This window comes from Carettochelys insculpta, chromosome 6 (assembly GCF_033958435.1).
Source record: "Carettochelys insculpta isolate YL-2023 chromosome 6, ASM3395843v1, whole genome shotgun sequence".
NCBI classification, from domain to species: Eukaryota; Metazoa; Chordata; order Testudines; family Carettochelyidae; genus Carettochelys; species Carettochelys insculpta.
In genome coordinates this window covers 44,082,322-44,109,371 of record NC_134142.1, presented here as the reverse complement: position 1 = coordinate 44,109,371, position 27,050 = coordinate 44,082,322, and the positions used below count along the sequence as shown (strand labels likewise).

General features: G+C 51.9%; 1 protein-coding gene across 4 annotated transcripts; it reads right to left on the bottom strand.

The window, feature by feature from the left end:
* Positions 1-1,018: 1,018 nt before the first annotated feature.
* Positions 1,019-27,050, bottom strand: ABCD4 (ATP binding cassette subfamily D member 4). 4 transcript variants are annotated; one of them, XM_074996793.1, is made up of 19 exons: positions 26,880-26,985; positions 23,880-24,007; positions 23,585-23,712; positions 23,078-23,217; positions 19,669-19,785; positions 19,209-19,334; positions 18,142-18,192; positions 15,265-15,359; positions 14,247-14,368; positions 12,644-12,735; positions 11,744-11,833; positions 10,021-10,226; positions 9,607-9,698; positions 9,363-9,399; positions 7,295-7,344; positions 6,828-6,880; positions 6,239-6,315; positions 1,374-1,489; positions 1,019-1,155 (listed from the first exon to the last, which is right to left on the bottom strand). In XM_074996793.1, exons 1-19 carry the CDS (start codon positions 26,924-26,926, stop codon positions 1,060-1,062), a joined length of 1,863 nt encoding a protein of 620 aa, XP_074852894.1. In that variant the 5' UTR covers positions 26,927-26,985; the 3' UTR covers positions 1,019-1,059. The 4 variants fall into 4 exon arrangements, with proteins under 4 accessions (XP_074852894.1, XP_074852893.1, XP_074852892.1 ...); XM_074996792.1 differs by lacking the exon at positions 26,880-26,985 and adding an exon at positions 27,022-27,050 and having other exon boundaries at positions 1,062-1,489; XM_074996791.1 differs by having other exon boundaries at positions 1,062-1,489; positions 23,880-24,004; positions 26,880-26,996.

The window sequence follows — 27,050 nt, the reverse complement described above, 5'->3', positions numbered from 1 at the left end:
TGAGCCCAGGAGCTTCCCTGGTCATACACCCCGACCACATCACAGGAGGAGAGAGGGGGCACCGTCATTGTCCACGGCCACAGGAAGGTGGGACCTAGGACCTGGCCCACTGGCTCCGCAGGAATAAGTCCTACTCCCTGGGCTTCTTGGCCAGGTTGGCAGCTCCAGAGGGCACTGCCCGCCCCCTGCGTGACCTGCCAAGGCTCCAGCCCTGCTTGCCCTCACTCCAGCTCTGGTCACTCAGACCCACCAGCTGTTGCATCCTTCCCCACCCCCAGCATCCCAGGCAGTCACCCATAGAAGTGACCCACAAGGGCAGCCCTGATACAGGACGACAAGAGGAGGCCGCTGCTGTCTGACACCAGCTCAGGCAGCTTAATAAATGCTGCCACACGTACCCATGCTAAGAGAGCCCACATTTTAATGCAAAATGCTTCTTGTGAGGTCCAGCCTGGTGCAAGACAACACAAACTATGGACTAATCCACCATGTGCTGGACAAGATCCTGAACAGACTGAGGAGACACAGGCCCCTGTTCATCCAGGCAGATCCTAGCCTCAGGCTCAAATGATTGTGATCCCTGTGGAGACCATGGCCCTCTGTGAGCCCCCTGTCACACTCCAGTCAAGCTCAGGCAACAGTGGCTCTGCCTTTGCACAGCACCAGGTGATGCCTTCTCCTGGCTCCCAGGAGTTCCCCGCCCCACTCTACCTAGTTATCCCATCTCATTGAGGCTCCTTCCACTCCCCCTGCCACAAGAGGCAGAAAGAGGGGTCAGATGTCAAGGGAATGGTCTGGGGAAAAGCTCCCTCTGCGAGGGGCAGAAGTCTCCACTCTCAGCTGCACCCAACACCAGAAGCCGTTTGGAAAACAAGCAGACAGGAAAGACTCAGCCCTGGTTTCGTCAGTAGAAACCAGAAACCATCACCCTCCCCCAGGAATACTTATTAGCTCCTGGCGGCTCTGCAGTTCCACACCTACAGAGCAGGCATCTCCTGCGGGGCAGGTAGTCTGTGCAGCTCTTGGGTAACTGGCCAGTCCCAAGCCTTGGTACTTTTTTCAGTGTCCCCCATTGGCTGGGAGCTGCCGCAGTCTTTCCGTTCTTGTTAGTTCCCACCTTCCTCTTCCAGAGAGTTTCAAAATCCAGCTGTGAAACTGTAAAGCAGCAGCACACGTCTGAGTGCCATGGCTAAAAAGAGGGACCCTTCCCTCTGGCCCCTGCACACCCCACTATTCCTCTCCCTCCCGGCCCAGCTCCCCAGCAGCCAGGCAAAACTGTCATTCATCCACCTGCCCAGTTCAGTCACACGTGCAGTCCGGAAGCTCACAGGACCCTGCATTGACAGGTACAATTCCATTGCTCTCCATCTCACCTTTTCCAGGCTGGCGCGATGTCCCACACTGACAAGTGTCATCCCCAGCTGAGCACACGTGCAGTATAGCTCATTCTCCACCTCCTCTGTCAGGGCACTGGTGGCTTCGTCCAACACTGAGAGCAAAGGAGAAAGCCCCATCAACATGGCACCATCCAGGTGAACTGTGCCGTCATGGAGGCCAGCCTAGCCAGTGCCTGTCCTCCGGCACGCTCCTCTCTATAGGTGTGGATTCTGGACTTAGTTGCTGAGACACTTGCTGACCTGCTGCGTGGTGCTGTCCAGGCTGAAGCCTCCTTACAGGAACCTGTAGGCAAACTAAGAAAAGTACCAGAGAAGCAGGGCAGGGACCCTGCTCACTGCTGGTCCCACCTCCCAAAGCTACTATGTGCTGAAGTAGAAACCTGGTCTTTCCAACAGGATTCCTATTCTAGGCAAAAGAACACAGCTCTTATGTACCCTCTTCCATCACGGCCACATGCCACCCAGGGAGCATCACTGAAGTTTGTCTTTCCTTAAGAAACACTCAAATGCCTTATGCTGAGGGGAATGTCCCCTCTGAGAAAGCCTCTAGGGCTGGAGACATTGGGGAAGTTAGAGCCCCGGACACATTCACTCCACCACAAGCTGGAGCTCAATTCTGTAGCAAGGTTTCCAAATTCAGCGGCACACTGGTGGGGCAGACTGGAAATAATGTGGCCATTTCACTTAAATTAAAAACCAAGTGATTTAATGAATATCACAGTCCTAGTGTCCCTGGGGTACTCGGTTAGAGATTAAACTGAATTTATTTTACAGATTTTTCAGTTTTCAATATGCCAAAAGATTTCTGCACTGGCGGCAGGGGTTGTGCAAAAGCAAGCTGCAGATGTTGGGGGCTGCATGGTAAGTACTTCCACCGGTGATTGACTTTAGCAGAAACGTCTACCTCAACCGTTCTCAAGGCTGCCAACGACATGTGGCGCTTTAGGTTCCAGAATCAACACCCCAAGGTGACGGGTGGAACAGATCACAAAAGCGTAGGGGTTAAAGGAACATCAAGAGGTCAGCTAGCGCAGCTCCTTGGGCTGAAGTGGTACCAAGCAAACCCAGACCATCCAGACATGCGTTTATCTCATCTCTTTTAAAAAACCTTCAGTAACAGGGATTCCATGAAGGCCCTTGGTAACAAACTAGCCTTGTACATGTTGCTCCTGCCCAGTTTGGCATGGTAGGCATCTGACTGGTCCTGAACAAGAGAATTTGCTGGACCAGAGGAAGTCCCCTGCCACCAGCCTCCTGGCACCGCCATGGAGCTGTGGCTGCAGCTCTGGTCCTGTGCTCCCTGGGCTGGTTACGGGGCTCAGTGCCATTTCCAGCTGCAGCACAGAGACTGTTGTCTCTGGCCCCGGCTGGCCCTACAGCCCTTAGCTGCCAGGTGAGGAGCATCTGTGCTCCCACCAGATGTTGCTGGACCATGGATGCTGCCAGACCAACGTGCACTGGTTTTAAGAGCTGCAACCTGTACTTAGGCTTCCCCCGAATACCAACATGCACCACCCCTGCCAGAGATTAAACGCATTACTTCTTGTACTTCCCCCAATGGACATGGAGAAAACTGATCACCATCCTCTCAGTAACAGCCCTTCACAGATTTAAAGATTTATCAGGTTTCCCTGTTTTTTTCCCCTCACAACTAAACATGCCCAGTTTTTTTAAACCTTCCCTCATAGGCCCGGCATTCTAAACTGCCTATAACTTTGTTGCTCTCTCCCACCTTGTCCGCATTTTTCTTAACATGTCATGCCAAGAACTGGTCACAATACTCCAGCTGAGGATGCACCAGTGCAGAATGGAGTAGAAAAAGTACCTCCCATGACTCAGACACGACATTCCTATTCACACACCGAGAATGGGTATTTGCCTTTTCTCAGATGCATCACATTGTTGGTTCATTCTCAAGGTCTGATGCCCTAGAAGCCCCACATCCTTTGCTGCCACCGTTAAGCCAGTTGTTCTCCATTTCATAGCTGTGCATTTGATTTTTCTTTCCGAAACCCAGCACTCCCGCAGGCTGCCTGTTGATACGCAGACAACTCTGCGCTGGTTATGAGAACATCATGTTTTCAAGCTTACTCCCACAGCCACTAGCGCCCAGAAACAAACAGGGATTCAGATTGCAGAGCACAATTGCACAGCATGGGGAGTGGGAGGGGTGTTCTATGGCCCTGCGAAGCACCAGCCCCCACTTAGAACAGCTGCCAGAAAAGGAAGAGGCGTCCCAATGTGCTCAACCTTCGAAAAGTAACTTCTGATGTTTTTCTGTGCAAGGGTGCATTGTGTGCTGTTACAAGCATCACTGACGGCTTGCAGGGAGCCTTGCCAAATACACAACCCCCCAGTGAAATTCCCTGGTAAACAAGAGCAAGCTAGGGATGAGATCACTTTTTCCCCACTTGGAATCTCTTCCCCCTCTCCACTTCATACCAGTCAGTTCCCACACCTGACCTCCTCCTGTAACAGAGATCACAGCTAGCCCCGTGCCAAAACGCTACAGGCTCACTACTAACAGTCACTGTAAATAATTCATGCACGAGCTTTTCCCTGGAAAGAAAGATGATCTAGGAACAAGGCAAGTGACAGCCTTCTCCCCAGCAACTCACTCACTGTGGGCCTGAGAACACTGTGCTGTATACAGCTTCCTGCTGGAGGCAAAATAAAAATCTGTACTGGTACTCTGGTCTATCTGCATGTGGATGAAGAATTCATTCTCACGTTACCTCTGGTATTACAGATAAAAGTCTGCACTGAAAGTGCATTATTAAGGTTGCGAAGTCACAAAATGCTAGGTTTGAGCTTGCCCATGCAACCAGGACCAGAGGAGGCTGAGCAAAGCTTCGTCAGTGGATTTCAGAGATCTTTGCTGACATCAGGGCAATGGTGAGACTCGGGAGTCTTGGTTTCCAGGGCAGGTTCTGGAAGGAACACACTCCAGAGGGCACAGCCTCTTCTGCTCCCTGCCCCACCTCCCATCCCCCACCAAAACTCAATTCTTTCTGCCCTCCAACCTGTCCCTTACCCATCCCTCTGACAGCACAGGAGAGACAAGCTCCCTACTCTCAGGTCTAGCACCCAGTTCTCACACAGCCTTCAGTAGCAATTGTAGGGGAAGTCTGACTCAGCGCAGGGCTTCAGCGTACCCCATGCAGATGGACTCTTCTGCAAACTAGCTCTGAAGCTCTAGGCAGTCTTTCATTAGCAGGTGCAACATGCAGTTTTTAATATGGAGATATATAAATGGACCTCGAGAGGGCACTGAGTCCAGTCCCCTGCCCTCTCAGCAGGACCAAGCACCACCCCCTCTTTTTTTTTTTTTTAAATCTATTTGCCCCAGGCACCTAAACAGCCTCCTCAAGTACTGAGCGCACAACCCTGGGTTTACAGGGCCAATGCTCAAAACACTGAGCTGCGCCTCCCTCCCTGAAACTTGTAATTCAGCTAAATTTGGGCAGATTTTTACAGAGGAGGGCACACTCCTGACACAAGGGCTATCACCTCCCTACCAAATTTCAATGGCTTGTTCAAAAGTATAGCCATGGGAGCCCAGGTCAGGTGGACCTCGGGATCCCACTCCTTAGAACCGGTTCCAGAGAGACCAGAGACTTGAGCTACTCAGACCCAGAAGAGCTTTTAAATACAGGTTGAACCTCTCTAGTCTGGCACCCTTGGGCTGGGGCTGGACAAGAGAATTTGCTGAACCACGGGAGGTCAATATTGTCTAGCACATTACCAACATTTCCTCTGCTTACTGGGCCCTTAGAGGACATTTAGAGGTAAATGACAGTTACATAACAGCACAGAACACTGAGAGCCAGGACTGATGGCTGTAAACAAACTTTATGAGACCACAGGAAATGTAGCCACACCCATTATAAGTGGTCGTCCAGCTAACTAAATCATGCCAGATTACGGACATTGCTGGATGAGAGAGGTTTAACCTGTACGCAGAAATCAGCACATGGGTCCAGATGCAGCAGCCCTGTGCGCATCCAGAAAGGAAAGCCCAGCCAGGGCCAGGCCACTGAGCCAACACCCATCTTAGAAAACTTCAGCCTGAATGATTAAAGTTTGGTGAAAGTTACAAACAGCTGAAAACAGGGTCTTGTAATGGTGAGTACTGGGCAAACTTAATAGGTGCTACTGCCGGCCCCTAGACTAGGGAGCTCACTAGCAGCTATAGGAGTGCCAGCAAAGGGGCGTGCTCTCAGTCCGTCTTTCAGGACATTCTGACCCATGGCAATTCATTCTCTCCTTCCTGTTCCCTTTGTCACTTTGCCCACAAGCAGCTTGGTGCCTTTTCCATGTTTTCCCCATCAGCCAGGAACATGCTGCCCTCTGGCTTGGTGCACCCTGGAGCCTTACTCTCCCGCAAAGCTCGCTTCCTCATACATGTCTTCTCATACGCTGCCACCTACTCCCGCCCACTGCAGCAATATTAAGATTGTGGAAAAGAATTAAAGACGCCAACACAGGAAAGCATCTCGTCTGCTTGGTCTCGGTCCTTTGGTTCTCCCTCACCTCTGTGCATCCTCTTTGGTAAAGTTAAGTCTAACAGACTGAAGTTCCCGAGGGCAGAAATTTGCCACATTTTTGTCCATCAGGCACCCTGAATATCTATGGGATGGTATAAATTGGCTCCTTGGGACAGATGCACACTTCAGCTGGCAGCTGGAGGGTGCACACAGGAAGTCATGAGAGAGGGCAAAGAGACCCAGATGGTTCCTGGCAAAGAAAAAGGATATTCTCGACGATCTCTCTCTCTCTCTGCCAGTTTACTCCTCTGGCTGCACAGAGACCTGCCTCTTCTCCAGCCGGTAGCCACTCACCCGCGTATCTGGGCTGGAGGTAGAAGAGCCTTGCGAATGAGAGTCTCTGCATCTCCCCTGGGGACAGGCTGTCATACCTGCAACAGAGCCATGAATCAAGGCAAGCAGCAATTAGCACCAACTTGCTAATGCTCCAAACCTGCTAACCCTCCCTGATGCCAGAGAACTAGAGGAGCAACTTTCTCTGTCTGCCTCACAGAGCTGTGGGCCCACGGCAGTCTCCTGCAGAGCCCCTCCCAGGTCTCCCACTCACAAGGAGCCATTTCCTTTCCAATCTTGGCACCGAGAGCTATCACACTGGGAACTTAAGGGTGGCTCTGCTGTCCTAGGCCCATGGATATCAAATTGCCCTGGGGGCAGATGTGCCTATGTGGGACCTTCAGACTCAGATGTTGGAGGCAGGGATGCAGGACCTGACATTCAGTGCTAAGACATCACCTCTGCTCCCAACTATTCTTCCCTGACCCCAATGCAGCCAGATGCAGGGGACAGTCCCTCCCTAAATCCAGTCAGCTGCATGACTGCTCAGCACTCGATCTCATCAACCAGGAGATCCGCATCACCCAACCTCAGACGCTGCACCACTTACCAGTTCCAATCCACCTGCTGGTCCAGTCCCCCTGTGCGTGCCAACAAACTGGACTGCAAATGACATGGAAAAGAAACTAAGGCAAATCTGAACATGTCCCCAGCTCTGACCAATAGCCTCCCATGGCAGATACTGCCCTGAGTAGAACCCACCCCCTTGTGCCCTGATGCAGTGCTTCATAATCCCTTTCCATGATGCTCCCACAGAAACGTGCTTCCTTATTTCACCTTCCCATGACATTCCTAATCCCACCCTGGCATCACCTCTGCCCGTGATACCTTCCCACCTCCTACGGCAATACTCCTCTGCTGAGCTGAGTGGGAAGGTTGTGTCCAGGCTATAGACAACACCCTGCACATGACACTCAGCCATTCTGTGCCAGGAGAGGTAGAACAGCACAGAGCCCCCGGCTGCTGGACTAGGACAGATCAGGTCTATTAGGTTGATCAGCTCCCATAGCAACTCACCAGCCCAGCCAACTCCAGGAATTGCAGGATCCTCTCATCATCTGCAGACCCTGCAACACAAAAGGCATCATAATCACATCCAGGACAACAGCACTGCTAGCACAGCACCTTCCTGAAGTCACCAAATACAGGCCAACAGAGACCCAAACAAACCACCTCCTGTTTCCAAGTATTTCTGGTTGCCTGGGTTTGTCAGTTTAACCAAGTCATTTACAGTCTAACTTTTGACTATCTGTACTGATGAAGAGCTGCGGGTTTCACACTCTACCTTTCACCCCAGGGTTAACCCTCAAATGGCTCCTACAGGCCCACTACACCCAAGGGAGGTTAAACACCAACCTCCAAGAGCAGCACTAGGAACCGAACAGACTTGTCACTCTCTCCAGCAGGCTCCAGAGCTGTATCTAGAGACTGAGTCCACTGAGAACAAGGGAGTTAAAACAGCAGGAACACAGAGACCCAGTGTTCAGTGGTCCTGACAGTGCCCCGCTGCCACAGAAACATGCGTTATACAAGGCTGCCTAGAAGCTCTCAGCCTCATGACGCAAACTGGAGAATCCAAGGGTCAGAAAGCAGGCCTCAGCAAAGGGGGAGTGCTGGGAGGTGAACAAGAAGGTCTGAGAAACATAGGAACGCAATCAAAGATAAAAGTGCATAAGCCACGTGAGCTGATCTGAAAGCAGACCAGAGGGACCAAGTACCTACATACATGCCTCTCTGAAGTAAAGTTACCCTTTGCCACTTCAGCAGTAGGCAGCTACAATGCACTCTACACTTGGCTACGCCTCCAGCCTGTCTGGAAGCAGGCTGTAGTTGCCAGTTTATTGGCCATTACTTCACTCAGACATCATTACACCGGAGCTCTGCTATCTGCACTGGCCTCCACACTGGTTGTAACAGATGGAATCCTACAACAGGCTTGGCCACTGGCTACACTGGTCACAGGGATGAGCTGGATTTCTCTGTCCCCCCTGTAGGATATCACCACCGCAAGGCCTGACTCTGGAGTACAGTTCCCATGGTTCTGACAAGGCCCGTATTCATTCACCTTCAGGACACAATGTGAAGTCCAGCTAATTTCCGCAGGTTCTTCTTCAGAGACTGGGTTTATTTAGAATAGGCTCCCTAGGCAGGATTTATACTCTAGGAAGCAGATATAAAATACAATAAAAGCTACAATAAATGACCCTCCAGCCCACCCTGGTACAGCAATAAATACCGATCATCCAATGGGATAACGAGCCCAGGAGCGGGCTGTGTAACAAAAAGCTGTTACATTGGACAAGTAGCCCTGCGGTCTGGGTAAGCTTTGGATGGGCAGTTTGCTGACCATTTCTTTTTAAAGCTTTGGGTCTGTACATTTAAGTGTTTGTTTAACAAACGCCATACCTAGATCTGCTGGGAAAGCTGCTTTCGAAAATCTAACTCAATAGCTATAATTTTCCAAAGTAACAAGCTCTAATTTGGTTCTGAAGAGGTCTGGTAGTAAAATATGTCGCGTAACAATACAAAGAACAAAGGGGCACCCTTGGAAACCACTTCAGCACCAAGAGAAAAATCTACAGTAACCTGGAGTACTTGATCCCCCTAAATCTGTTCTCCTGGGGGAGACCCCCTCCAAAAATTTCCTTCCTGGACCAGTTTCTTATTCATCAGAAGGTGCAGACTCAATGCTGGACTAATTCAGAACCTAGGGGAATTCATGTGTTTAGTAAGGATGATTTGAGTACGTCCCCTGCACACACGTGCATGGAAATCAGCAGGGAATCCTGGACGATTGCGTGCGTAAGTAGCAATGAACAATGATATGGAGCATAGGGGAAAGGGGCAAGTAGTGGCCAATGTGGCTTCCCAAAGGGCTGTTCGCAAGAGCGAATCCTCCTGGAGTGCACAGAGATCACAGAGCTGAACTCCAGACCAGGCTTTCAAGGAAAAGCTTAGGGCAGCAAGAGCAGACCGGGCTAGTGCTGTTAACGCATAGAGCAGGAGGGAGGTGCTGGGCTGGGAAAGGGATGTGCAGCTGTGTACACAAGACAGGCACAGCCAATGATCATTAACTTCCACTCACCTGAAACTGGATAAATCTTCTTCAGAGGGTAAATCACCTGGAGGAACATACCAAATACAGACCCATGTCAGAGGAAACTGGACATGAAGTTCGTCACAGCCACCCCTTGAGCCCAGAACTCAGACACAAGGAGATGCGCTGCCCTCAGTTCTCTCTCTCATGAGCCTTTACGCAGACCCTTGTTGTCCTGTCCCATCCCCTTGGTGCAGTCAGCCTGTAGGACCCCTGCACCAAGCTGACCCACCTGCTCCCGCAGGGTTCCATCTGTGAAGAAAGGTTTCTGCGGCAGGAACACCACCCCATGGGGGCCAAAGCAGGTCAGCATGTGGACTTGCCCTGCAGAGAGACAGAGTCACACCAATTATTTCACAAGCTCACCCTCTAGCCTCCGCCCGGGCGCAGCTCAGCACCAGGGAGATGCGAGCACCATGTAACGACCAGGCTTCCTTGGATCAGCGCTCGGGTGCTCAGCACAGCACATGGATGAGATGTTCACGCCCCAGCATACAGGAGAGGGGACAGCTTGAGCGTACCAGTGACAGCACTACACTCACCGGTGCCACTGGCCCCAACTTCCCACAAGTGACTCAAGTTCCACCTTCCGTCCTGCCCCCCCTTTGGTGGGATGAGGTTTTGAAGAAGAAGTCACAGTCCTTACCCCGTGTACTCTCCCAGAGGCCACCAAGGACCCTCAGGAGTGACGTCTTCCCTGTGCCAGTGTTCCCCACGATCAGCAGGTTGTTTCCTTGGGAAATCCGCAGGTTCAGATCCTTGATGAGCAGCTTGTCTGATGATGGAACAGAGAGACAGACTCGCTCCAGGAGAAAGGCTGTATCCCCCAGCACAGTCTGCTCTCCAGGGCCACTGGAGCCCAGCCACCAAGGCAGAGAGAGGAGAGAAAAGTCCAGAGTAAGTGACTGAGCCCTGAGGCAGTGAGGAGTGGATGCTTTCTAAAGGATTTATGCCTCCCCTAATGTAGTGTTCAGGGCCTAAATATTGCAACCACTAGACATGCAGGCAAATTCGACAGATTCCAGCTTTCGGCGTTAGAAAGCATCAGTTACTAGGGTATCAAAGTGCCATTTATACCAGCAACACTATGGAATAATTGGCTAATCAGTGGTCTAGCGTGGCCCACACAAGGCACCAGCATGCAGCAGGCACTGGTACAAGGTCATCTCACTCCAGACTCTTGAGAGGCCTGTACTCAGCTAGAAGGATAGCAAGACGGATACTGAGCCTGCTATAGGCTAATGTTGAAGAGCGATCTCCAGGTCTCTTCCAGTTGGCAGCTCTGGAAGGCTGTAGTGGGAACAAGCCCCACCGTGGATGGGCTACTGGAAAAAACAAAAAAGGCCAGGACATAAGGCCAGCATTTTCGGACTTGGGGGCTTGCAGTCCTCACCCATGAAAAGCAGGCCACGGTTACCCACGCCTGCCCTTAAACTTAGGTTTGCAAAGGTTGGCTCATACTGCGAAACATACCAAAAGGCCCCACTCCTCCAAGTACTGGCACTAATCCCACAAGTGGCAGGAACCCATGCAAAAGCATAGAAAAAGCTCTCTGTGTGCAGGGGAGTGCTCATGTCAGACAGGGTGGGGTGGTCTGCGACAGAGGCAAGAAGGAAATTGTTGAAGTAGAGCCCCATGTGGACTGATGTAACGAACCACGGGGAGCCTGAAACTGGCCAAAACCCTGGAGAATCGTATTATCAGGTACAAGCCCGCTGGCTGCTGGGGCTGGGGCAGGTTAGCTAGAGCTCCTCTCTCTTTACAGACTTTATTTACTATCTTCACTGAAATCCTACTTGGCACCACTGCACTGGGTGCTGCCTTTTGCACACGAAAACATGCTCCTGCCCCCAAACAGCTTCTAGACTCATTTGAAGCAAGACGCAACAGGTGAGCGTGCCAGCTGGAGGGGAGAGGGGTTGGGCAGTAACAAAGCACATGACCACACGATGAGGAATACATCGGCAGTAGGAGAGTTCAACTTGCTGGCCTCCGAGGGCTTTCTCACACACACCCAGCTACCAGCACCCGCCTCTCATCGAGCTCTTTGATTTCCAAGAAGCCTGTAGAGTCTTGATTTTCTAGTGATATGAACATATTTTCCTGCCTCAGGGAGACTTGGGGGACATGCCCAATGCTTACTTAATCTGTGCCTATTCCTCAGGCACACAGGATGCAAAGCTCTGCTCCCCCTTGGAGCACCCTGGGGGGATTCAAGGAGGAAGGACTCTCGGCGGCTGTGTTTGGAGGAGACCCTATTTTAACATCCCAGAGACACATCCAAAACACGGGCTGTGCTTGTGAGCTTTCCCCTCAGCCTGGGGACCCTGCCGCAGACAGTAAGTTACCATCAGGCTGGAGATACTCACTTCTCAAAGTCCCAGTTGGTTTTGGCTTCCAATTCACAGTCACTGTGTTTCCGGGAAAGAGACAGCAGCGTCTCCTGCAGCTCGCCAATCCTGTAAGGCGGAGGGAGCGACCAAAGTGACTCCGCAGCCCTCCCGGCACATTCCAGCCCCGTCCTCCCTGGGCTCTGTAGCACTGCATTTAACTTTTGGTTAGCCTGAGCAGTGTGCTCAGGGCAGTAGAAGACCCAGAGCAAGTCCAACCCTACAGAGCAGCCAGGCTGAAACCCTGATGGGACAGCCATTCCTGGGGGAACGAGAAGAGGTAAAAAAGGGTTCTCTTGGTTTGTAATTACCAAGCGCTCCTAAGCAGCAGGCATCATGGGAAGGAGATGCAGTCAGTTCAGTTCCTTCCACTGCAAGCTACTCACTGAACTTGAAAGTACATGGGCACCATTGGGCTGAGAATAAGGCCTGTTTTAAAGGAAGAGCTGCCCTTCCGTTCAGCATCTCATCTTCTCAGTAGCCTCTGCTGGCACCCGGCCTTTCAGAAAGAAGAGCTCTCAGCCAACCTTGCTTCCTAATGGGCCCACACCGTAGGGTACAAGGCAGTAACCTCCAATGTGAGCTCTCTAGGGCAAAGGCGGTCTGGCATTGGGTGTACAGACCATGCCTCCCAGCACCTGGGTTGGCCTGTGGGTGCTATCCCCACACTAAGAACGGTCCCTCAAACAAGCTGATCCCACGTTAGCAATGACCCCTTCCACGGGGACCCTGTCTAAAGGTACAAGCTTCCCCACTCCTGCTGGAGCTGCCAACCGGGACAGTCCCAGAACCCTTATCTTGGGGAACCAAAAACGTTCCCTTTCTGGCAGCCACCAGCCCAGCAACAGGCTTGGGGAGCAGGGCAGGGGCACATCTCACCGGTGTGTGTAGCCAGCCACGTCAGTCAAGGTGGTGGAGAGATCGATGAGCTGGCTGAAGCAGCTAATGAGGTAAATGGAGACAAAGGCATTCTGTGGAGAATCACAAGCCGGGAGAAGAGTTAGCACAGAGACGGTGCAGCAGCCCCCAGGGCGCAGCCAGCTGTTCCTGGTCTCACAGCCAGCAAAGCTAGCAGCAAAGGATACCATATGCTCAGCTAAGGGCAGCTGCCAGCGTTGGGCACACGCAGTTGCTCAGACTCCAGGGGAGTGGTGATTCAGCTCAGGGATGAACCAGGGAGAAAGCGACACCGGACAAGAGACCTAACAGGGTTCGCCTGCACCAGCCTATAGGCTCTGACCCAGGGGAGATCTCTGCTGGTGTCTGCTACGAGCAGCTCCTTCTCACTCTCCACAGCCCCTGAGTGAACCACCTCCACTAAGGCTTATGTTCCCCTGGAAGGAACATAAGCAGCTCACGGCAAACGCAACGACTGGCCGGGTGGCAGGAGTCAGAGAGGAGAGGGCACCAGGACTCGTTTTCCACTGGAATCGCCGCTGGCAGGAACCCCCTCCAGAACTCTGGACAAGCACCAGCTACTGAGGCCTTGGGTATCCCAGCCAGCAGAGGGCCCCTCAGTACTCTAAGGGTTAAAGCCTCCAGAAACTTTAAGCGAAAGAGGAACAACCAGAAGAACCACTAGGAATTCTGAATAAATAGGCTGCAGCTGTTTGGTCAGCACAGCCTTGAGTCCTGCCAAGCTGCACTGAGGCTCCTCCCAGCACCAGGGTCAACGTCCTCTCCCTGGTGTCACGCTGACCACTCCCCACCCACTGGCTGGAAGCGGCCTGTTACTCAGAGTCGGGTCTCTGCTACACAGCCTGCAACACTAAGGTGGCTACTTTTACATCTGCATTACCAGTCTCAGGCTGGTTTTTCCCCCAACTGGGAACAAGTCAGATCTGGAGGCCCCTCACTAGGGGCCTAGTGAGGCAACAGAAGTAGGAGAGAGATCAACCTCCTAGACAGAGCCAGTTCCATGCAGATGGGGACTTTTGGAGCCAAGAATCTGGTTTGTGGGCAGGCTGGTTCCATAAGCAGCCAGCTGGAGCAGCGGGCTTGGCAGTGCTGCATGGGCCCAGCCCTGCTTTGATACCTCGTGCTGTCTCAGCAGCATGCGGCCTTTCATTTAAAGCAGGAGGGCCTGGTCATGCAAAGCCTGCGTGTGTGCCTAGCTTTCCGTACGCGAGTGCCTGGGGTCAGTCATGCTTCTGAGAGTTTGCAGGCCCTGGGGTTACACGTCCAGCCCTTATGCGTGCAAAGCATGTCCTGAGCGTGACTCAGAGCGGGCAGCCACCCCTACAGAGGGCAATCATCCCGCAATCTCCAGCACTGCCAACCGCAGCAGGCGTGTCGCTCTGCTCTCACTGCCAGCCACCCCGGCCCTGCATGGCACCTTGCTCTCTTTGACCTAAGCACGAGAACAGCAGGAGAGGGTCAGCTTGGGCGACCTCACGCACCCCAGCCTAGTGCCCCGCAGGGCAGAAGGGGAAGAAATGCAGCTCACAGAACACGCTCCCCTGGGAGATGGTGCTGAACTCACCTTGCTGACCAGAGCGCTCAGCTCTGCCGGATCCAGGTCGCTGTAGACACCGCTAAAGATGGGAATGGCAATCACCACGTAACTCAGAATGCTGCCCAGATAGTCAAAGGTGTTGATCCCAACTGGACAGAAGCACATTGGCAGGAGTTAATGAGCAGGGAGCACTTTCTGCCCCAGGCAAACCCAAGTCCAGCTCCTGAGGCCAAACAGAACTAGTCCCAGCCCCGACTCATGCTGCACCTTGGGGGCCAACACCAAAGACTGTAAAAGACCCACATCACAGGGGTGAAGTCAGACCTGTTGGCATGTAGTTCCCTCAGCCAGGGCACCAAAAGTGGGGAAAAAAAAGTCATCCAGATATCACCACCCACACAGCTAGAGTACCGTAGACACCCAGCCTACTTGCTTCCAAACGTCAGAGCCCCCCCACTGCCTTGGAGAGACATGGGCGAGCAAAGTGGCAGGGCAGGACGCAGGCTGGAATATCTGGGGGCAGCTGGCTGGGGCAGGAGGCCTGCGTCACTGAGCTTCCTAAGAAACACAGGAAAGGCAGAACCGCTCAGGGTGTGGAATTTTCCCATACACCCTCCCGCTGCTCGCAAAGCTCTATCTTCTACCCCGAAGGCAAGGCACTCATCTGCTCTTGACCCTAACCACTAAGGGACTGGCTCAGTCAGGGCTGGAATCAGGATCCCCATCAAGCTTTCCAGGCAGAACCAACGTGAGAGGGGTATACTTTACACAGGCATAGCCTCAGAGCAGCTCCCATCCACCCCCACCAACCCTTCCCCCTCCCAGGTGCCCAGTTACCAGGCCACTCTTAGTGGGGATGCTCCTGCCACTGTTCCCCTGGCCTTCTGGCTTTGTCAGCATTCCCCTGTCCTCCTGTCCTGCAGCCACGGGCAATGGAGGAGCAGCAAGCACCCCTGCATGTCTCCGGAGACTCCCTCCCAGGCCAGAAGATCACCCTAATGGAGTTACCACCTGCCCTTGCAAATCAAGGAATTCCCCTGCTTACTGTAGAGCCACAGCTCCTTGCCCATCAGCTCCCTCTGTGTTTGCAGGAGGCTCTGCAACCGGCGGTCAGTTCTCATGTGCTCTACCTGCCCCGCCCTGCAAAACATGACAATAGCATGCCATGAATCTGCCAAGACCAGCCACGTGACGTGTGCACTGCATACTGATGAAAACACTGCAGAACTATTGCAGCTATCTGGAGCTTGCCCATACCACAGCATCAGGGCAATGTTATTGTGATGGCCAGGCACTAAACATGCAGGTGCTGCCTGGTGAAGTTGCTTCTCGGAAGAGCCTCGGCTGAGGCAGGTGACTCTGAGACAGACATACCAAGGTCTGGCAGATTCCATTAGACATGGAGGACAAAAAACGAGCCAAGTGGTGATGGCAAGGCCCAATACCAGACTAGGTGGCCCATACGGCTACTTCATGCACCTGAGCAAGGAGCCTTCTGGAAGGGCTGGAAAAAACAGCTGTGCTCCTGCAGCACAACAGGGAAGCACTGAGGTGAGCGGAGGTGGAGATGTCTAGCCTGTCTACCTGATCTATGACCTCCAAGACCACCAGGCCTTAACCTGGCCACTTCTTTATAACTGTTACCATACTGGAGCAGATGGGGATCAGTTACTGGTCTCTTGTGGGTCACTTTGGCTCAGGCCTTAAACATTCTGAGAAGCCAATCCCTGCAGTATTTTAAATCGCTAGTTCCAGTGAATCCCTGCCTACTGCGCTGGTGTCTGACTTAAGACTGGATTTCAAACCTGCAAGGCGGCTCCTTTCCCACCCCAGCTGATATAGTGACAGTCATTGTTGATTCTTAAACCTTGCCCCCTCTGACTACATACTGGGAGCCTAGATCCTTGCATCAGAGAGCGCCGTTTATACACCAAATCACGCAGGAGGGAGCCTGCAGCAGCTGCTTCCACTCATTTGCAATGCTTGCAGCACCCTCAGGTGGTGAAAAGCCAAAAAAAAGAAACGTTTAGTTTTTCAAACACAGGTTGTGTCCACACTGAATTGTTACCATCGCTGCTCCCCTCTTCCTGCGGCCAGGCTGTGCATGGTGCTGGCCCCAGGCAGAAGTACCAGTGGAGGTCCAGTGCAGCTGCTTTTACTGCCGTACTCTGGTCACAGCACGCCTAGATGATACAGCAGTGAATACGCTTGTGCCCATCTCCTACTACTTGAAGCACCAGGCTAGACCCATGGACGGAGAACTGCTACAGATGATCAACCAGATAAAGCCACTGAGCCACACACACAGTGCAGAGAGGGAGGGCTGGTGAAGGGGGCAGCTCCTACTGTCCCCCAGCGACAAGATCCCCTAGTGTTACGGCTAGAAGAGGAGAGGAGCATTGACCTCCTCTGTCTACAGGCACCCCACTCCAGACTGTATCACACTGGGGACCCACAGGCATCAGGGTTCTAGCCATCTGTATACAGCACCTTTAGCAATGAGCTGGGTAAGGCGGGTAAAGAGCATGTTGATTATGTTCTCAAGATGTACTAGACTGGGAGGCACGGCAGACACCATACAGCGCTGGGCAGACCCGACCTGGGAGAGCACACTCAGTTCTGGGCACTACAGTAGAGGCAGATGCTGGCAGAGTGAGTGCAGTTCAAAGAAGAGCAACAAGTGGCTGTGGGGACAGAGGAACGAGACAGGAAGAGAAAGAGAGAGAGCTAAGGTCTGGCTAACTGGGCTGACAAAGGGGAAAACAGACATGTAGTGGGATGAAATTAGGAAAAGGGAATCTTAGCACAGATCTCAGGAGAAGATCTTGACAAGACAGGATGACGACTTGAAGAGTCTCCCAGAGCAGAAGAGGAGGCCCCAGTGTGATGCATGAGAAAGTGGTCTGTAGACCACAGGATGATCCTAAATTGGACTCAGAGAAATGAGGAAAGAAGGTGGTTCCTCTCCAACACCTAGCATTTTAATGCACTGGGTGAATTTGTTGACCACTGACAGCATGTGCTGTGAAGAACCTCTATCACAATCTTAAGTCTAGGAAGTTATCGTCAGGTATGTCTACACTACTGGCTTATTCCAGAGTTATTTTTCCAAAATAAACTATTCCGGAACAACCGGTATACTGTACAGAGAAGCCCCAAAATAAGGAAATCTTATTCTGAAACAGTGTATCGACACGCAACAGACCTCATTTCAGATTAGAGCTCCTGGAAGCACTGCTTCCAGGGGGCTTTAATCTGAAATACTATGTGTACATAGCAGCTTTATTTCAAAAGAAGCTATTCTGGAACAGCTGATTTCAAAATAGCCAATATTCCCTGTCTACCCAGCTCCTATTGTGAAACATCTATTTTGAAATAGGCGCTATTCCTTGTGGAATGAGGTTTACCAGACACAAAATAAGGCATCTGCTATTTTAAAGTTATTTTGACATAGTGGTTATGTTGTATAGCCACTCACCCAGTTATTTTGCAATAGCAGCCAATGTTTCAAAATAACTTTGCTGTGTAGATACACCCTCCCAGTTCCTTTAAGGAAAAGTTTCTATATGACCCATGATAGGCCCCATACTTGAACCAGAGAGGGATCATAAGAGAGCAGCAAGTTACAGACTTGATACCAGGCGCAAGAGGCAGGAACAAAGGTCCTTTAGCAAAAAGGAAGCGACAAAGCAGGGCAGGTAGCAGCTCCTTCCCACTTCAGTTCTGGAATGAATGAACTGAGTAGTAACTCTAGGAGCTGGAAGGGTCCATGAGAAGACATGAAAGAAAACAGTATCAGAGAGGTAGCTGAGTTAGTCTGTATCGCCAGAAGCAACAAGAAGTCCTGTTACACCTTACAGACTAGCAGATATTTTGAAGCATAAGCTTTCATGGGTAAAGACCAGGTTAGTCCATCATTTACCTGTAGAAAGCAGCTGATTCTGCATTTACACGGATCTGCATATGCTTGAACCTGCGCAACGCAAACCCAAAAATCAGACATGATCACCCAGAGATTAAACAATGAACATCCCTGCAAAAGAAAAACACGCCCCTGGCCTGGCCATCATGCTGAGTGACCTGGCAGATTTCTAGCCTAGGAATGGGCCTGAACCTAGGGTCACAGGCCTTGAGCAAGGTTCAGAAGGTAACACCAGAGCAGGACAGTTCAGTGGTCTAGTTTGGTCTCCTCCCTTCTGTACCAATCATACTGGACCATCAGCATCCCGCTGACTGGGACTGTTCAGTATCCTGTTTACTAGCCCAGTAACTCTGATACCCTGGATGAAATCAACGAAGTAATGTAATCCAACATCCCCATGTTGCACTGTATCATACCAATGGGTACATCTCCTCCGCTGTCCACACCTCTGATTGTGATGGATGTGTCAGAGGAAAGGGTCAAACCCTTACAGCGCACCTGGTATTGACACCTGTGCATGGTTTATGCCCTCAAGCATCAGGAGAGATTTAGAAGACCAAAGATGGAGGGGTGGGAGGGACATTTTAGGCACATCATAAACGTGTGTGTGGTGGGAGAGGAAGGGGATTGCCCCAAATCTCAGCCACCATCCTTGCTGAATATGGATCAAAATCCAGCTAAACAAAAGCTCCACGTTCCCTTTGTTCCACAGCCCCTCACTGCAATTAGCAACAGCTGTGAGGTATCAGTGAACAGTTGGACCAATGGAGGCCACAGGCACCTTCTCACTGGGTCACAGTCAGGTGGCAGGGATGGCTGGGGGTTAGCAGATTGACCCTAGACTGGTCTTTCTGAGGCTGGGTTCAGTAGCTGTGGGCTCAAAGAAGCTGAGCAGGCTGACGTGTTTAGTCAGAGGAGGAGACTGGCCCATATGCGGCTAAACACTGAGCAGGCTGGACTGGGGACTGAGCAGGCTGGACTGGGGACTGAGCAGGCTTTTGGAGTTCCAGAAAGGAAGGGTCAGTGACAGCAGGACTCTTGGTCACACAAGGCTGCAGGGCACTCACCTGAAATCCCCCTCTAGCTTCTCCTGATGCACCAGTTTCGACACAATGGGACCCATCAGCACCTTGTTAACGACCGTCCCAATGACAAAATACCCAAAGATACTTACTGGGCCCAGCCAGCCGGTGCTAGAAGACAAGGTGGAGAGAGGTTAGCTCGTAAACCCAAGAAAGGCCACGTACTAGACTACCAGTGCAATCAGAGCAAAACCCACCCACTATTACCGGAGTTCACACGTAGGCCTCTCAATACCCATGGGAATCTGCCCTCACCCCAGCCCCCCGCCAAGTATATTCAGAGACTCCCCGCATTGTGTCAGTGCCCAGAACCCCCATATTGTGTGCTGGTGCCAGGATTCAAACTCCCAGCCACTGAGCGTTGTCAACCATAGCACACCCAGGGATGGTCTCAAAGCACCTTTGAAAGGTGCTGCACTTCAATGAGAAGGGGCAGAGATCCTACCTGTGAAAGCACTGATAGGTGTAGTAGCTCAGTGTGAAAGGAGAAAGGATGAGTTTACTGGCCACGGAGCTTAGCTGTCTGCAGAACCTCTCCACATCCTGACTGATTCGCTGGTCTCTGCTCAACATAAAACCAACATTGACTGTAAAAGCCAAATATGAAGCCAAGAAGAAATCAGGACAAGAGACAATAACGCTGTTAGGACATACTTGACTATAGTTAGTTCCTCCCCTCTCCAGCTTCTCCCTGCACACTGGGCAGGACCGTCCCATTTTCTGTTCTCAGGCTTTTATCCAATCCCATTTTTGGAGACGCAAGTAATAGGGCTCCCAGCACAGCCCTTGGGAAACAGTTCCACAACCTGACAGGCCTTACTGAGATGCTACTAACAGCATCCAGGCACAATGTTTGTTTCACGATCCTCATCCCATTCCAGTTTTACCCCTTAGCCTCTCCTGCCTTAGCGCTCACAACCCTGACCCTGCTTAGCCATCTCTTGGGGCCCATATCCATCACAAAACCCATCAAGTCACTTCCAGATCACTTAGCCCGATTATGCATAACACCACGGTATGGGGCCTTCTCTACACTGCCAAAGCCTGATCATGCCTAATCAGCTGCTTGATCGGATTGCGTCTCATGTGTAGGCTGGTCTCTTATGCAAGCTCCATATATTTTTAAAATCTTTCTCCACAAAACAATCCCTCACTTTCATTGCTCTCCTGTGAACTCCTTCCAACTTGTCAATATCTGCCTGGGAAGGAGGTGCCCTGAAGGAACACACTACACAAGGCATGGCTTCCCCAGAGCCCGGGGGAGGGAGCTGACAAACTCCCCTTCCTGTGTGACATGGTCCCCACGACAACCTCAAAACAGCACCAGGCTTTTGTTTGTGTGTTGCCCCATGACAAACAGATCCTATTGCTGCTGCTCTCTGCTGGCCTCACAAGTGTTTGTGACCACTTCTCAGCCAGCTGCATTTTAACTAGACTGGGAACCCATGGGAGGGATGTTGTCTTTTCTTTGCCTACTCAGCGAGGTTTAGGGCAGCATTTAATAAGCAGTATTAATTCAGATACCCTGCTCCAGCCTGAGCTGCTTGAATGAGCCACACTGACTGTGCCCATCTACTCCTGCCCTCCCCAGCACAGAGAGGAGCAAGAGAGAAAGAAAGGGGGGTAAGTCCCCAGTTTGATTTACACTGCGTGACCTAACAGGACACTGCCTCACCCCAGTTGCTCAGCCTCTACCCACAGAAATAAACACCAGACAAATTTATGTTGGAATGAAAACGATTCCATAGCGATGCAATCAATTCATTCTGCCACAGAGTTTAGGACTTGAGGAGGAACCAGAGGGCCTTGATTAAATCACGCATATCCCAAGGTTAAAGGCAAACATTTGCCTAAGATAGTAACAGAGAGGAAGCCGTGCTAGTCTATGCACTATCAAAACAAAAAGCAGTCAAGCAGCACTTTAAAGACTAGCAAAATAGTTCATTACGTGAGCTTTCGTGGGACAGACCCACTTCTTCAGACCATAACCAGACCAGAACAAATATTGAGTCTGTTCTGGTCTGGCTATGGTCTGAAGAAGTGGGTCTGTCCCACGAAAGCTCACGTAATAAACTATTTTGCTAGTCTTTAAAGTGCTACTTGACTGCTTTTTGTTTTGATTTGCCTAAGATAAGTCTGGTCAGGGCCCTATCTTAAAGAAGGGCTGAGTACTCTGAGTTTTTGGCACTAGGAGGCGTTAGATACTACTTTCTAAACCTGTTTCTGCAAGTTTGTTTCATGCAAAGTTTTGTTAAACAGCAAACATTTCTTGAGCTTGGTGGCACCTAAAGAATCATCGTTCACTGACACTCCTGTAACTCCATCCCACACGGAGGTAATGCTATGTCATTTTTATTACAGAATGATCACAATCCTCTTAGTTGAGAAAACTAAATTATCTGAAGTTATCTCCATTAACAAAAATTATTGTCCCCATTAACCAAACATTTCCCATAACTATCTCGAGGTTCAACTCAGTTCTCTGGAAGGCGTCACCAGTAAAAGAAGTGAATTGTCCCACTAGTTATACAAGTCCGAAGCAGTCGTTCCACAGCCTGTAGCAGGGCTGTGTCATAAAGCAGCTGTGTAACTTACTACAAATTGTTTTGTTTTGTTTTTATTTTGCCACAAATATTTGGTTTGGAATCTGAGGAAAAAAATGCATATCTCCCTTACTCTCTCCAACCATTACCCAAGTGCATCTAACGCTGCTGACTACACAAATCTATAAGCAGCCTGAAACAACAGCTCCAGGAGGGGTGATATGTAACTGAAGGGACCGCTCCCAAAGCCTCAATTGTTGATTCAAATGGCAACATTAACCATTTAGCCGCTTATCATTTTATCAGAATCATCCAGCTAATACACCTTTCCTTGCCCTGCTTGTTGATGCAGTGGCAAATATTGCAGTGGGGTGTAATGGAGAAGACAGCTGACCGACTTTGCTGAGATGAAGGAAAAGGAATTCAACTCTCCACCCGCTACTCCTAAGTTCAAAGTCACCTCTGATCCTGCCCACAAGGGCATGGGAAAGAGAAGATACGCCTCCTTCTTGAGTCCGACAGGCGTCTACGGAATGAAACAAAGCCACCTCCCAAGCCTTTCCTGGGGTGTCAAAAGCCTCCACTGACCCTGCATGGCTGTCAGAACCTTTTAATCAGGGCAATTTTTTTTTTTTTTTATTTCTGTGTGGTTTAAAAATCAAACCAGAGAAGAAAGCCTGTCCTAACGGAACGAGAGAGAAGGGACAAGAGGGAAGAGACCAAGTGCTGTATCACTCCAATGCCGCTGCCACAGGATAAAATGCTCCACTGCACTTGGGATCTCATTTATAACCAACATCACTGTGCAAATAACTAGTTTTGTTCTATTAAGCATCAAGTGGGCATATTTTCCCTGCTCCATATCTGAGCTCTGCCGAAGAGGGAGGATTTACCAGGGCAAAGCACCAACCGAAAGCATGATCTCAAATCTCTACCAGACAAAGGAGGGTCTTTGAGAAGGAAGCAGGACCCTGCAGGAAAAACTGGCTGTGGGGCCGGAGCGGGGCTGCATGAGGCAGGAAAGACATGGCAGAAGAAACCCACAGAAACAGCACCACTGTGAGAGCTTTAGGTAATGAAGAGAATTCTCTATCAGGAACTGACTCCTACCAGGTGCAGAGATGAGGTCCAGACCACCCAGACCTGGAGAAAAAAACCCAGACAGCAGAATAATAATATGCACATACAGCGCAAAATGGCCCCCTGCCAAGGACACCAAGAGCAGCAAGATACAAAGACATGGCAGCAAAGAGTGAGGAGCAGTTCAGGAGACACCAAGCAAGGGGCTGAAAGAAAGTGCGAACAGCCTACGGATTATCGATGTCCTCACACAGCACATTCAGTGTGTAATACACCTGGCCCTGGAAATAGTAGCCATGAAGGTATTCAGTGAGCGTCTTCCTCCAGTTCACATACATCAGGTTACAGATAAACTGGTCCAAGCTTTTCAGCTGGGATGATGCAAAGAGAGACAGAAAGAAGGGGAGGAAGAGCAATCATTAACAATGCCAAATCCAACAATAATCAGCAATGAAAAACTGAATGGCCCCCACTCCACATTCAACTTTCTTTACAGGGCAGAAGGGAGGCCCAGCCCCTCCGTTTGGGCATTGAGTTCCAAGAGCAGCTTTGTAGGCTGACAAGGGATCCCAGCCCGCCTGGAGAACCCAGTCTGAGAGCATATGCTGCAGCCCAGGGAGGGCTCTCCTTCTCCACAGGGTCCCTCTTAAGTGCAGGAGTAGAGGGAGGTGTTTCCTATCTTATTATAAGGTCCCTCTTTGCTCTCCCTAACCTTCAGGGAGCATGTGCCTCTCTTACCGTGGAGTTGATTATGATGAGTATCACAGCAATCGCAGTCAGGCTTTTGAACCCAGAGAAGTCCTTGCTCCCCAGGACCCTGTAGTATTGGCTGGGGATCAGTCCTACTTGGTAAATGACCAACTGCTCTGGGAGACAAGAAGAATACAGAAGGAAAATGAAGGGGTAAAGCAGCACAACCGAGGACTGCAAGAAACTTGCCCCAGTGTAAAGCCTGGCATTGCACTCACCCTCTTTCCCACCCCCATAACCCTCCCAGGCCAACCCAGTCCAGACCAGCCATTCACTAGCTCACCCAACAGGGCAATGCTCAGCAGGGTCAGGAACATGAGCACATTCTGGGAGGACCATCTGGGAAATAAGATGGCCTGGATTCTCCCAAAGCGTCGCAGGAACTGCAGATCCAGCTGTGGCTGGGGCCTGCTGAGATAGAGTAAGGTTAGCAAGCAGGCCCTGGACTCCTGTAGGTGCACTACCTAACCTGCTTTTTACAAGGAAGTAGCCATCTCTGCTCCATCTAACTCCCCCACCTGCTCCCCTGGGACCAGACTCTACCAACCCTTTCTCTACCACAATGGGGGAGCCGCACATCCTCACTAAGGGTTGCAGGAGAGGCCAAAGACTAACCTCATGGCACCAGAAGTCTAATGACGCTCAAAATAAAGGACTTTACATGCCAAGACAAAACACTCCAGAGCTGGCCCATGGAACATACGCCTGCTTGGTCCAAAGCCAGCCAACCAGTCAGGGGTCAAATGTGTTCCTGAGGATTCATTAGTCAGGCATTCCACAGCGGAGCATTTGTGCTGGAGGGTCCCAAAGGAAACCAGCCAAGAGGCTCCTCATGTTGAAGAATTCAGCTCCAGTCCCTTCTACAGACTGTGATAAGCTTGGCCCCTCATCCAGCTTCACGCACCTGACAGCATACAGGTCCAATGGCTGACCGGTGGAACAATTCCACCGAGCGTGAATCAGGGAAGCGGCTGCTCCAGAGTTCAAGATCTACCTCCAGGCAATACCCAAGAAGTCTGGCTATGTTACACTTTGGCAAGATGTATCTAACTTGTCCTGCCACTCTAATATTGGAACTGGGAAAAACTGAATTCTGCCTAGGGAGGGGAAAAGCACAATCCCTTAGAAAAGAGGCTGTCCTGACCAGCGTTGCCTGTAAATTGAGTGCTTGGGCAGACACCCAGAAAAGATTCAGGCACCACCCAGCTGATTCGCAGAGTGCCAACAGCGGGCATCCTGTGGTTTTATTGGTGGTGCACATTCATGCATGCCTTGCTGAACAGAACAAAATGTATTCCACTCACGGAAGGAAAATTATAGCGGGAAGAACTCCTGACTCTTGAGTTGAATCCTCCAGCCTAACCAAAGCACTGAGGCTAAAGTCATCTTCCTCTTCAGTTGTGCCAACAACTCCCCTTCTCTGGCTCACACTCTCTTAACTAGTTTCAGATCTCTTTCTATATCACATTCCCACCCTCGGCCCTGAGCCTCTGCTCAGCTCTTCCCCCAGCAACCATGTTTTGCTATCCAGTGGAGGCCACACACCACCCATGATGTGCCAGCTCCCCTTCCCAGCTATCTAGGTACTTGTATGGCACTAACTGCACAAGTATTCAGGCTCCTTTCTAGCTCCCCATGGGAAGTTGGGACATCCGCAAACCATCATACCTGGGGTCCTCCACATCACAAAACTTCCCTCTCCCCTTGCCTCGTCCTCCCTCCCTGCTTCCAGCTACAATTCCCATATACCCCCTGACCAGCCAGGACGTCCCCTCCCATGGCCCCCACCATCCAGCGTATCCACTGTTACCAGAACATCTCCCACCATATTCATAGACCCCCCAAAGCCAGTGTGCCTCCTGCCCAGCCAACAGGTTCACCATCCCACAACCCCCACAATCCCCACTCAATGCACCCCCTAACGTTCCTTATGCCCCGTCAGCCACTGTACCCTCCACACGCTCCACATTCCCTATCTAACACATCTCCTGTGCCTGTCCCCAAGCATCTCATCTCACTCCCCCTGCCAGCCATCAGCGCCCCCAAAACATCCCCCAGATCCCCCAGCCAGCACATCCCCCATCTCCTGCACCCCCACCACCACCTCCCAACATCCCCCATGCCCCCCAGTCAGCACATCCCATCTCCTGCACATCCCCTATCACCTGCGCCCCCACCACCACCTCCCAACATCCCCCATGCCCCCCAGTCAGCACATCCCATCTCCTGCACATCCCCTATCACCTGCGCCCCCACCACCACCTCCCAACATCCCCCACACCCCTCAGTCAGCACGTCCCATCTCCTGCACGTCTCCCTATCTCCTGCACCCCCACCAGCCATCAGCACCCCCCCAACATCCCCCGCACATCTCCCTATCTCCTGCACCCCCCACCAGCCATCAGCACCCCCTAACATCCCCCATCTCCTGCACATCCCCCATCACCTGCACCCCCAACACCACCTCCCAACATCCCCCACGCCCCCCAGTCAGCACATCCCATCTCCTGCACATCTCCTGCACCCCCCACCAGCCATCAGCACCCCCCAACATCCCCCATCTCCTGCGCCCCTACCAGCACCTCCCAACATCCCCCACGCCCCCCAGTCAGCACGTCCCATCTCCTGCACATCTCCCTATCTCCTGCACCCCCACCAGCCATCAGCACCCCCCAACATCCCCCACACACCCCCAGTCAACACATCCCCATCTCCTGTGCCCCCACCACAACCTCCCAACATCCCCCACACCCCCCAGTCAGCACGTCCCATCTCCTGCACGTCTCCCTATCTCCTGCACCCCCCACCAGCCACCAGCACCTCCCAACATCCCCCACAACCCCCCCAGGCAGCACGTCCCATCTCCTGCACGTCTCCCTATCTCCTGCACCCCCCACCAGCACCTTCCAACATCCCCCACAACCCCCCCAGGCAGCACGTCCCATCTCCTGCACTTCTCCCTATCTCCTGCACCCCCACCAGACATCAGCACCCCCCCAACATCCCCCAGCCAACACATCCCCATCTCCTGTGCCCCCACCAGCACCTCCCAACATCCCCCGCACTCCGCAGTCAGCATGTCCCATCTCCTGCACACACCCCTTCCCCACACCCCCAGCCATGAGCACCCCCAACACCCCCGCACCCACAGCCACCACGTCCCATCGCCTGCACATCCCCCCATCCCCCACACCCCCAACCATGAGCACCCCAAACACCCCCCGGCCACCACATCACCCCACCTCCCCCCACCCGAACCTTCGGTCGCCCCCACTCCGCTCACCGGCCGCCGGCCCCGGGGCGCCCCGCCGTCGCGCTCCCTTTAGCCATGAACCCCGCGCAACCTCAGCCGCGCCCACCCGGGCCACAGTCCGCGCAGGACCTCGCCAGCCTCCTGCCCCGCCCCCACGATGAATATTCATTACTTCGGAACACTCATGCACCGCCCTTCCTA